Source organism: Vigna radiata, chromosome 1 (genome assembly GCF_000741045.1).
Source record: "Vigna radiata var. radiata cultivar VC1973A chromosome 1, Vradiata_ver6, whole genome shotgun sequence".
Taxonomy (NCBI): Eukaryota; Viridiplantae; Streptophyta; class Magnoliopsida; order Fabales; family Fabaceae; genus Vigna; species Vigna radiata.
Window position 1 is genome coordinate 10015103 of NC_028351.1, and position 13164 is coordinate 10028266.

Consider the following 13164-nt stretch of genomic DNA (forward strand, 5'->3'; position numbering starts at 1 on the left):
TCATGATAGCTGACAAAACTGACAGAAAAGTCAAATATATCTTTTGCTGCATTTAAAACATATAATAGAAAAATAGACAAAGTTTTTTTTTTTCAATGATACTCAACTAATATTTTCTTGACAACATTTAAACATTATCTATGTATCATTTTGTTATTGTTCATGATGATGTTTATGATCATTATTATTGATTGTGAAGTAATTTTGAATCAATTACATAATGACACGTAGATGTTCAAATGTTGTCAAAAAAAATATTGTTAAAGTATTATTATTTTTTGTCAAAGGAATTAATAAAAGCATGAAGAAGATGTTAGTTTATAGAAATTAAAGATGATAAAATACTTGTCTTCCTATCATTAGTCTTTTTCTTTAAAATTCAACTACATTACAGCAAATAATTTCATATTGCGAAGTAAGCAAGTTTAAATGTCTTCTTTTCTTTTTCAAGACGTCTTTTAAGAAAATCATTAGTAAAAACATTATAATAAATTAAAGTGAGAAAAAGACAGAATAGATTGATCAAACATGTTATAGAATATGTAAGAATAAAATTTTAACATTTTTTCACAAATGAATAATGCTGTGATTTGATTTTGCTGTTTTTGTGGTTGTTTTTTTTCCTGCATCATTCGAGTAAAAGGAGAAAAGTCTTTGTTGTCATAACTATAAATCGTTGTAATGAATTATTGAGTGTCTTGTATGCATATTACTAAGCTTATGCAATCATTTTGGCTTTTCAAAGGGACGCTCTGATAACGAACTTTCTCTTGTGGTGATCTCCAGAATTGGAACACTCCAGAGAACTACAAGGGTCATTGATTGCTGTGAAAGAAGGTAAACTCTGCTACTTCTTTAATTTCTGTGCTCAATTCAATGAACTCTGCTACTTTTATCATTTGAGAGCTTCTCTATCTTGCTCAAGCTGTGTTTTTTATTCTTTCTGTTAACTGTCACAATGTGTTTGCATTTGGGGTGGGCATATCCAGGATTTGGTTCGTCTGGGTTGAGGAGCCATTAGTTTGTGGTGGGAGAATTTTCCTATGACCCTTTTTTGTTGAAAGAGTCAGTTTTTTCAAGGATACTGCTTTCAGCTGTAAAATGTTGAAACTGGGTTGGATTTGCCATAATTTTGAGCACAGACACCACATGATTTGCAGGTTTTAACTGATAATTATACATCTGCCGTAAATTTTGTTCCTTTTATGACACAGCTGGGAAGATGAATAAAGAAGATGACGTGAACCATGGTAACTATGAGCATGACATAGAAATTGAAGGTCTGTTGGATGGGAATGAGGAAAATAGAAGGTACTGGTCAGGGTTATCTGACAGAAGCTTGTCTCATACAAGGCCACTTCTTGTGAAGAGGACCAACACGACCTCACAGATCGCTATAGTTGGTTCAAACCTTAGCCCTATTGAAAGCCTTGACTATGAGTAAGCAGCCTGCGTGTCTTTTTGTTATGAACATTTCAGGGTTTTTTATTAGTTGCTGAAGGAATTAGCAAAGATGCTAGAATACTTATTCTTCAATTTCAGGATTTTCTATAATGAGATATTGAAGCATGACTGGAGGTCCAGAGAGAAGTTTGAGAAGATCCAATATACGGTGCTTAAGTGGGTATTTGCTCTTCTTATTGGATTAGGCACTGGATTGGTTGGCTTCTTTAACAGTTTTGCAGTTGAGAACATATCTGGTTTCAAGCTGCTTCTCACCACCACTCTCATGTCTAAAAATAGGTGAGCTTGTTGCTCCAACCGGATGTGCTGCTTATTGATTCTTTGTGAGAATGCTGATTGTGTCTTTCCTTAGTTACTTTTGCATGAAACATAAGTTTGTAACGTTTTTCCATCTTATTTATTTTTGTTCAATATGAAATTTCTATCTCAGACTTGAATTCCTAACACATATCACTTCACATGTAATATTTCTCTGATGCTTTTCGTGTTTCTGTCCATTTTTCCAGTCAGTAAAGCATTGAAAATGTTTTATTCCTAAGTACAGAAAATCCTTTGATCAAAATTATTGGTTTATAGGCCATGTGCCATGTGCTCACCGACTTAAATGGATCTATTATATAGTATGCTTTTAAAAATAATTAATAAATGTATTGCGATTTGTAAGTATTATTTTTCTCTTATACTCCCCTTTCGTTTAGTCTTTCTTGATATTGTATGCTGGTTGAGTTTTCCATCATAATTCACCAAATTAATGAACAAACCCTTGATGAAGTTATTTTGGGGCCTTGATTCAAATTATTTCCTATCAGTTATCACAGATCCTATTAGGAATTTAACGTGAGTTAAAAGTTCTACATTGAATAAAAATGTATAAGATGAATAATATATAAGTACAAGGACTTTTATCAATGTTTCTCCTCAGGAAACTCCGCAATCCTTGTTAAGTGGTTATGGTTGGCGGGCATTACTGTTCATGTATTCTCACAGATTAGAAGTTCCAGTGCAGATATCTTGAGGCATTTTTAGCATATGCTGGTCTGAATATATGTTTAGCAGCAGCAGCTGCTTCACTTTGTGCTTTCATTGCTCCGGCAGCAGCAGGCTCTGGCATTCCAGAGGTAAAAGCATATCTCAATGGGGTGGATGCTCACTATATATTGGCTCCCAGCACCCTTTTGGTAAAGGTAAGTAATACTGCTATAATAGAACCAAGTCTAACTCTGCTCTGATTCTTTTGACTTAGCATGACCACACAGATAAAGTTTGAGTAACTTCTTGAACAAATGAAAATTACACAGCATCAGCTTTCTATTTTAGAAGAAAGAATTTTTGTGAAGAGTGAATATTACCTTTTTTTTTAGTAAGCCTTTTACTGTATTTCTTTCTCTCTCAATCCAGGCGATATTACCAAGGAAATGTTAATACAGTTTATTAATTATTCAAGATAGGATATTGTATGCATACTTATTGTGACATGTTTGGTGTTTCTTTTACTGATTTTTCTACCCTTTCACTCTCATTTATTTCTTTAAAATAACACGGAGAAGATAGACATAGCTATATTAAATGTTAAGAGATAAAATAAAACCTATTCTAGTGTCTACACTTAAACTTTGGGGTGAATTTGTTTCTTGACATGATATCTACTTCAATGGCTAAGCAATAAAAAACTTATCCTCATTCTATACTGATAGTGAATAAGAATAAAATAAACTATGAAAAATTTCCCATCAAATTCAATTCTTTCTTCTACAGATATTTGTTAGAAGTCCCACATCGACTAGAGATAAGGCCAAATTATAATATATGAGTGAGGTGCAAACCTCGCCTTACAAGCTGATTTTGTGGGGTTGAGTTAGGTTTAAAGTCCACTTCTAACATGGTATCAGAGTCATCGTTAAAGTCTATCCTAGCGATATTTCTTGTTTCTTGGGCATTTTTATTCCACTTGTTGTCTGGCCGCTCTTGGACCATACAAGGGGTGTGTTGGAAGTCTCATCGACTAGAGATAAGGCCAACTTATAATATATAAGTGAGGTGAAAACCTCACTTTACAGGCCAATTTTGTGGGGATGAGATAAGCTTAAAACCACTTTCTAATATGGTATCAGAGCCATGATTAGAGCCTATACTAAATGGGCATTTCTGTTTCCACCCGTTGTCGGGCCGCTATTTGACCACTCAATTTCTACTATCACGCACGATATAAGACCAAATTATAATATATATATATATATATATATATATATATATATATATATATATATATATATATATAAGTGAGGTGCAAATCTCACCTATAAATTTCACATAATCATATATGTTGAAAATGTTGTTTCAGAGGATACAATCCCAACAACTAAATGTTTCTGCCAAGAGGTGTAGTATGGATGACATGTGCCGTCAAGAACATTGATCAATCTTTTGAAAGAATTTCTTATGAGAGATTACATAAATATGACATGAGCTTAATCTATATAAAAGATTAACACTACTTTCACCAAAAACCTTAAGTCAATTAGTTTCTGCCAAGAGGTGTAGTATGGATGACATGTGCCGTCAAGAACATTGATCAATCTTTTGAAAGAATTTCTTATGAGAGATTACATAAATATGACATGAGCTTAATCTATATAAAAGATTAACACTACTTTCACCAAAAACCTTAAGTCAATAAATTTACAAGTCCTCTTCCTTATATGATGTTTAGCTTTATTTTCTCTATCTAATGTTGGACTGAAACTCACTTTTAAATTCTCAACATTCGAAATTCATTGACGATCTTAACTTTTCTTGATTCGTTACTAATGCATCAAGTGTTCTGTTTTTCTTTTTTAGTGTTAAGAACAAATTGAAATCTTTTACTTGGTGAATATTAAATTTCTGTATAAAATCTATGGAAAAACTGTGACAGATATTTGGTTCCATCCTTGGAGTTTCTGCTGGATTTGTGGTGGGAAAAGAGGGACCTATGGTACATACAGGTGCATGCATAGCTTCTTTATTGGGACAGGGTGGATCTCGCAAGTTTCACTTGACTTGCAGTTGGCTTAGATTTTTCAAAAACGACCGAGACCGGCGAGACATGATTACTTGTGGTGCAGCTGCTGGTGTTGCTGCTGCCTTTCGTGCACCAGTAGGTGGTGTCCTCTTTGCCCTTGAAGAGGCAGCTTCATGGTATATATTTCTGCTAAAAAATTCTCTCTTCTAACTTCGTGGTACCTTTAGATTGCAAATTTGTAATTCTAGTTGAAAGAAAATCTCTACAATCTCAAACTGTTAATAGCAAACGAATATTATACTCTAATATATGCAGTATAAGATGTTAATTCAAAAGCAACCAACAAGGGTTGTGTCTAGCAAATGGGCTAGTCCCTTACAACGTAATGAACCGAGGTTTGAACTTTTTGCTAGGAAGGTGTCTGACTGAGTCTCAAATACAGTTGTTCCAAAGGAGGGATACATGTGGGAAACCAGAAGAGATGTTTATTGAAAAGAAACAGTTAAATGACATGAATAGTAATCTTGAAACTGTAATCATTAGTGTGTAAAGAGGGTAACTTCTAAGATGTCAGAATTACATAGATGTCAGAATTAGTAGTCTGCTTGATAGAATAAAAATTGAAAAGAAAACGGGCAACTAAGCGGTTACCATATGGAGCTGGTGTTGGTGTACTAAATAAGGTTTACTTGGTAGAATGATCAATGAATTGATGAATAGCTTCATTATGCTTAACAATTTATGATGATTAAGTAAGATTATATAACCAAATTAGGAAGAATCTGAAGTCATAGCTGAATGCTTAGTCATGATTACAGTATTACTTAAAGTACAGAGACATCGTGAAGATCTTGTGAGTGAAAAAATTATGCAAATGGACAAGAAGGTTTTTTGCTACAACTTTGACACAATTTAGTTCCCAAACTTTAAAAATCAATAGATATACTCTTCTTAATCCAACTGAGTAAACTTTTGTTAACATGTCAAAAGGTTTTTCAGATTAACGTTTGAACTGTTTATATCATTTGACACGTTCCAGTTTAAATGTCAGTCTGTAATGCTATTTAAAACATAAAATAAATTTAACTTTGTTGGGTTAAAAGGATTATATCCACTCAATTTTAAAGTTTGGAACCAAAATGTGTCAAAATTTAAGTTAAGAATGGATTATAATTTTACATCCAAGTTTAGAGACTACAAACATGTTTAACCTTCAAGAATTACAAAGTTTTTAATGCTTAACATAGTCCTAGCCTGAAAATGTATATTAAGATTTAACAAAGATGATGCCTGCATAATATATCTTCCACTTTATGCCTTAAGTGCTTGATTGTTCTTTGCATAAAGGTTATACACCTTCTATTTAAAAGAATTCTGAAAGAAACAATGCTTCGTCTACATTATTGCCATTTTAGAAAACTGAACATTTTTTTCCATGGCACACCTTCAGGTGGCGGAGTGCACTTCTTTGGAGGACATTCTTCACAACTGCAGTAGTTGCTGTTGTTTTAAGAGTTGCAATTCAGTTTTGTGCCACAGGAAAATGTGGGCTATTTGGTGCAGGTGGTTTGATAATGTATGATGTTGGTTCAGCCAATATAACATATAGTGCTAGTGGTATATTTGCAGTACTGCTTTTGGGTGCCGTTGGTGGAATTCTGGGAAGCATATATAATTACCTGGTGGATAAGGTTGTTCGAACATATAGCATCATCAATGAGTATGTCTCACATTCAAAGTTATCTACTTGCTGCATCATACCGATAAAGTGAGAGAGAGAAAGGGTGCATCTATCCTTGACTAAATTGGAGTAGTACCTTGGAAATTTAGCCACTTTAAATTAAGGATGGATGCATCCTTACTTTCTCACTTCACTAATCTGCTCACTTTACAAGAGCCAAATCAAACTAGTACTGGTTGTATAATATAATGTATTGACAATGTAACTAATGACCCCTTTCTTTTGTTGTGGCAGAAAAGGTCCAGCTTTCAAAATCTCTCTTGTTGTGACAGTTGCTCTTTTGACATCATGTTGCTTTTATTTCTTGCCATGGGTTGCACACTGCATTCCCTGTCCTTCTAGTTCAACATTGGCCTGTCCCTCTATTGATGAGTCTGGAGAATATCAAAACTTTCAATGCCCTCCAGGATACTACAATGATCTTGCTTCCCTCTTTCTGAACACCAATGATGATGCTATTCGTAATCTACTCAGCCCCAAGATAAACAAAGAGTTTCATATTTCCAGTTTGTTTATCTACTTTGCTACTATTTACTGTCTTGGGATAATCACTTATGGTATCGCCATTCCATCCGGGCTCTTCATTCCTGTGATACTTGCTGGTGCTACCTACGGCCGTCTTGTTAGCCGGATCTTTGAACCGATCACAGGACTTGACAGAGGACTCTTTGCCCTACTTGGAGCTGCTTCCTTCCTTGGTGGCACCATGAGAATGACAGTTTCTATTTGTGTCATATTGCTTGAGCTCACCAATGATCTCTTGTTACTTCCACTTGTGATGTTGGTCTTGTTAGTCTCAAAAACTGTGGCTGACAGCTTCAACAAGGGTGTTTATGATCTAATACTTCAGATCAAAGGACTTCCATATTTGGAGGCTCATGCAGAACCTTACATGAAGAATTTAGTTGCACGTGATGTTGTTTCAGGTCCATTGATTACCTTTTCTGGAGTTGAAAAGGTTGGCATTATATGGCATGCTTTGAATGCTACAGGGCATAATGGATTTCCTGTCATTGATGAACCACCTTTCACAGATGCACCAGAATTATGTGGGGTTGTACTGAGGTCTCATTTACTAGTGTTGCTGAAGGAGAAGATTTTCTCAAATGCTAAGGATTTCATAGATCAAAGTAGCTTCCAAAGAATTTCTACTTTAGATTTTGGAAAGGCAGGATCAGGAAAGGGTATCAAACTAGAGGATATTGATATTGATGAGGAAGAAATGGATATGTATGTTGATCTCCATCCCATAACCAATGCATCTCCTTACACTGTGGTTGAGACAATGCCACTTGGCAAAGCTGCTATCATTTTCCGCCAACATGGACTCAGGCACATGTGTGTTGTTCCCAAGAGCCAAGGGGTATGTATAATGCTTTTTCTCCCATCAAAGACTGTTATAACATCAATTTTTTTCCTTGAATTAGGACCATCTCTCATAAACAGTTCCTAAAGTGATGAAAGTAATATATAAGTAATTCATGAAGCATTGCATATTAATCACTTTAGTCCATAACCTGAGGTATTTTAATTTTACATTACAACTTAGTTTAATGAAGAAGTACTTAGTTAAGCTGTTTTGTCAAACACATTCCTAATTCTTTTGCTTCACCTGATGCAAAATATGCTGACAATCTCTACATATTGCAGAGACCTCCAGTTGTTGGGATTCTGACACGCCATGATTTTATGCCAGAGCATGTTTTGGGACTATACCCTCACATCAAGTCTCACAAACAGCATTTAGGGATATCAATGAAAAAGATTATTTCTTCAGTATTGGAGTGCTGCATTCATTAGTTGATCAAAGTTTTCACATACAGTACAGTGCAATAATGATTCACAAAACATTTGAAGCAGAGATGCTACGTGAGATGTGGCTGCTGCATAGTTTTGATGCTTGATTTAGCAAATGTGTATGTCTGTATATTAATTCTTATTCTCTGTTTCATGAAGTCAGCTTGACACTTGCATATAGGTACTATGAAACAGAGTTGCAGGATACAGGGGACAGTGATCTCTTGTACATGTTGCTTGTGTTGGATTCTTTGATAAAGTTATTGGTATGATATTGTTAATGTTAAAATTATATTTGTCTGTAACATCTAAACACTTTTAACATTTTTATATAATATATAAAGTTAAAACTGATTAATTAATATTTTTTTTTTCATATAGAAATTTAATAAACAATATATAATCAAGTTAATTAATGATCTTAATAAGTAGTTTTAGTTCTTATTTTACAACAAATGCACCATTTTAATGCTAATCAACTCTAGAAGCTTTCAATTCTTCAACAATCCAGAACACAAACATATTAACCAGATTAGTCATTTTGGCCAGTAAGCACTTCCTCTAATTTTTTTCTCACATTTTGCTTCTTACACCTCCTGGATTTAGTAATCCGATATTACATGATCCATTATTTAGGGGTAAAATGAGAAAGGGGAAAAGTTTGGAGTGCAAGGAAAAAAAAGTGGGGTGCGGGAAGAAACACTCAAACCAAGTTGATTCGTATATCCAATTCTTCCATACACACATGTTAAAACAATCCCTTATATTTAGAATACGATACTGTATTCAATGTATTTGATTGATATTATTAAAGAATGTATAATTATTTGTTAGATGGATAGTCTTTTGAATTCTATATAATTTAAAATGTAATTCAATTGAATGGTAATTTTTTTTCAATGATAAGAATATTTGGTAAAAGAAAATAATAAGGTGGTGTTATAGAAAACAATCCATGCACTCATACAAAAATTAATTATAAGTGACATGATAAAAATAGAAAAATGTATCTTCAACGATTTTTTTTATAACTATTTTTATAATCGTTTATGTGACAGCTTGTGATTGATTCGTTCAAATATACGAACTAATAAAATACACATAATTTGTTGTTAAAAAATTATTAAAATATTATGATCCATGAAAATATTCAACTAAATCTTGTTAGATGTTTATGTTGTGATTGAGTCATGAAAGTTGTGTTGTGATGATTAAACAATGAGAAGTATGTTATGTGATAGATAGTTGTTTTTTTATGAATATTGTTTTAAGTTGAAGATGAATCACGACAAATAGAATTGATTAAATTTTTCACTAACTTATCATTGTTTTTTTTTTTTTTATGATTTGATTTTTTACTTATAATGATCATATGTTATATGTGAGTAAAGAATCTTGTAAATGATAATAAGAAGTAGAGATACTACTGAATTTTTTTTTGTTTCATGTGAAAATGTGAAAATAATGAGTATATAAAATATGTATTTATTTGTTAGATAGATAGTCTTCTCAATGATAGAGAATTTAAAATTTAATTAAATTAAACAATAAAATTTGTTGAATGATAAGATTATTTTGTAAAACAAAAAACAATAAGATGGTGTTATAGAAAACAATACTAGTGACATTAATAAAATTATTTAACTCAAATTTGTTACATGTCTATAGCATATGATTGAGTCATGAAGGTTGTATTATGATGATTAAACCATGAATATGTGATAGAAATTTAATTTTTTATTAGTGTTGTTTTAAGTGGATGATGAATTACTACATGTAGAAACTTTTAAAATTTTCACTAATTTATTCTTTTATTCTTTTATTTTTTTTGTGATTTGGTACAATAGATGATGGTATCTTATTATCTGAACAGAGAATCTCACAAATATAATAATAAATAGTAGAGGGTGAAGTTTTTTTGTTTTATATGAAAATATGAATAGAATATGTATAAAAACCTATTAAAGATACTACTAAATACTTACATATTAACCAGTTTTAATTATATTTTTATTTCACATAGAACATAATAAACCAATAAATACATTTATCAAATTAGTCTTTAACTTAAAATTTTAATAATTAAAATTATGAATCTTAAAAATAATGCAAAACTAGTTTTTACGGATAAGATTTGTTTTTCAATTATCATTACAGTAACAATGTTGAATATAATTCAAGATTAGTTATTTTAGCTTTGGGTTGATTTAAAATAAATAAAACATTAGAGATGTTTCTGAAATGTAAACGAATTGAAAATTAATACTTAAAGTTACTTTATAAACTGGTTAAGTTATCAAACTTCAGAGATTTATTTTTAAATGTTTTTGTTGGAAAACATTAAAAAGTAATTAGAATGTATTACGGCTGTTTTTACATTTTTGTGTGCGTTTTACTTACCCAGTTAATAAAAATAATTTGTTTATTTGTTTATCTAAATAGAGTTAAAAAGTTAATTTAATAAAATAAGTATTTTTTATATTAAAAGTCTTTATTTAAAAAGGGTTGATTTGACGGATTAATTTGTTTATCTAATTGAATAAAGATAATTCAAGTTATACTTTTAAACATGTTAATGGTCCGTTTAGTTTTCTAATTCGCCAGGTTCCATATAAGACATGACTAGTCAATTTGTTCGTTCGTTACACATTCAACAAAATAAACGACAATAGGTATGTCTATGTTCCAATCTTTTTAAGTAATTGTAAAGACTTACACACAAACTTTGGGAGACTCTAAACTTGAATCTCTTTCACCATCCAAAGTGTGAACTATGCGAGATTGTGAACTTTAATCTCTTTCACCATTTTCTTCTTATAATTTAAATCTCATTTCATCCCATCATTTTAAACGGGCCAACTCGCTTGCCCCTTACACATTCAACAAAGTAAGCAAAAGTATGTTTGTCTGTGTTCTTGTCTTTTTAACTAAGTATGAAGACTTATGCGTGAACTTTGTGAGACTCCGAACTTTAATCTCTTTTACCATTCAGAGTGCGAACTTTGCGAGATTGTGAACTTGAGTATCTTTCATCATCTTCTTCTTATAATTTAAATCTTATTTCATCTTATCTTTTTAGGACGAAACAAAAAAACAAAGTAAAAGCATCTAGAAATTCGTCTTTTAGTTTCCATTGATTTGTCTTTTATTTAATATTGTCAATTTATTTATATATATATATATATATATATATAATTTTATAAGTTTTGACTTTCTATGTAAATAAGTAGACATTAATGATACACTTTGAATGAAGAAAAAACATAATAAAAATTTAAAAATTTGAAATTAAAATAATTTAATTCAAAAATATAAATAAAAATTAAAAGATTACAAAAATTAAATTTTTATAATTATATTTTTCATTTTAAATATATTTTGATATACTCACTAAATCTTTCTATTTCCTTTTTTATTTAACTTTTTTTTATGATTCATTTACTTTTTACTTGACCACGAATCATTGAAGATAGATACTCAACTTAATAACTCGTAATAATTAGACACGTTTAGCTTAGTAACCTTTGAGATCACATGTAGGGTAGGAACTTAGTAGTCCGTTATACATTTAATAAAGTAAAAGTAGGTAAGCAAAAGTAAGTTTGCATGTGTTTCTATCTTTTCAATAATCTGTTAGGTCACAAGTACATCTATATTCCGGTCTTTTTAAGCAAGTGTGAAGACTTATAAAAGTGTCGTGAAAGTGTGAACTCTACAATATTGTAAACTTTAAACCCTATCATCATCTTCCTCTCATGGTTTGAATCTCATCTCACCCACCTTATCTTTTTATAACTACTTATATGTTCATATTGTGATATTTATTAATTTATCTTGCTTTTAACATTGTTAATTCTTTTTTATATAAGTAATTTGGTAAGTTTCCACACTCAATTTAAATACTTGACTTTGAATGTAAAAACATTCATAATAAAACAATAAATGCTTATAACTAAATAAATTTAATACAAAAAGAAAAAATAAATAAACTGAAAGTTAACAAAAACAATTTTCTATAATTATACTTTTTTATTTTAAATATTTTTTTTATATATTCACTTGATCTTCCCATTCTCTTTTTTATTTAATAATTTTATATGAATCTTTTACTATTTTTACTAACTTGAGTTTGAAAATTTTTCTACTGTCGGATTATTACTAACAAGTTGACCATGAATCATTGAAGATACAAACTCAAATTCGTAAAATTATCACAATATTTTTCATTCGCGAGAACCATGCTTCTAATATGAAAGTTTGAACAATTTAAATTTGGTTTTATTTATTTATGTAATGTGTAGACACATATTAACCAGTTTTTAAAATATTTATATTTCAAAAAAAAAAAAAATATATATATATATATAATAAACCAATAAATACATCTAACAAATTAGTTTTTGACTCTAAGTTACAATAATTACAAATTATGAATCTTAATAAAAAAAATGCAAGACTAGTTTTTGCGAGTAGGATTTCTTTTTCAATTATCACTACAGTAACAATGTTGAATGTAAAACAATATTAGTTATTTTAGCTTTCGATTGATTTCAAATAAATAAAATATTAGAGAATGCTGGATTAAATGTTTCTTAAATGTAAAAGAATTGAAAATTAATAATTAAAGTTACTTTATAACATGGTTAAATAATCAAGCTTTATAGATATTTTTTAAATGTTTTTTTTGAATAACATTAAAAAATAATTAAAATTTATTAAAGATGCTTTTACATAATATTTCCTGGTATTTTATTCAAGGTAGTCAAATAATGAAAAATAATTTATTTTTTGAAAACAAAGTTAAGAAATCAATTTATTAAAATATGTATTTTTAAATTTAAGACATTTAAGTAAAGTGAATTAAGTCTATGTTGATCTAATTGAATAAATACAAATTAGGACATATTTTAAACTTACAAACTCATAATAACCTAACCCGTTTAGTTTAATAGCTTGTCAAGTCACATATAGGGCATGACCGTTAAGTTTAATGATCCGTTACACATTTAAAGTAAAAGTAGGTAAACAAAAGTAGATTTGTTTGTGTTCTTGTCTTTTTAATAACTTGTCAGGTCACATGCAAGACATAATCAATCAACTTACTGATCCGTTACACNGTAAACAAAAGTAGATTTGTTTGTGTTCTTGTCTTTTTAATAAC

The 13164-nt window shown here is 30.4% G+C and overlaps 1 protein-coding gene across 1 annotated transcript; it reads left to right on the plus strand.

The window, feature by feature from the left end:
- Positions 1 to 603: 603 nt before the first annotated feature.
- LOC106771913 (chloride channel protein CLC-c) lies at positions 604 to 8295 on the plus strand. Its single transcript, XM_014657961.2, has 8 exons — positions 604 to 837; positions 1215 to 1440; positions 1543 to 1743; positions 2471 to 2648; positions 4379 to 4641; positions 5916 to 6185; positions 6441 to 7569; positions 7857 to 8295. Exons 2-8 carry the CDS (start codon positions 1223 to 1225, stop codon positions 8004 to 8006), a joined length of 2409 nt encoding a protein of 802 aa, XP_014513447.1. The 5' UTR covers positions 604 to 837; positions 1215 to 1222; the 3' UTR covers positions 8007 to 8295.
- The last annotated feature ends 4869 nt before the right edge of the window (positions 8296 to 13164 follow it).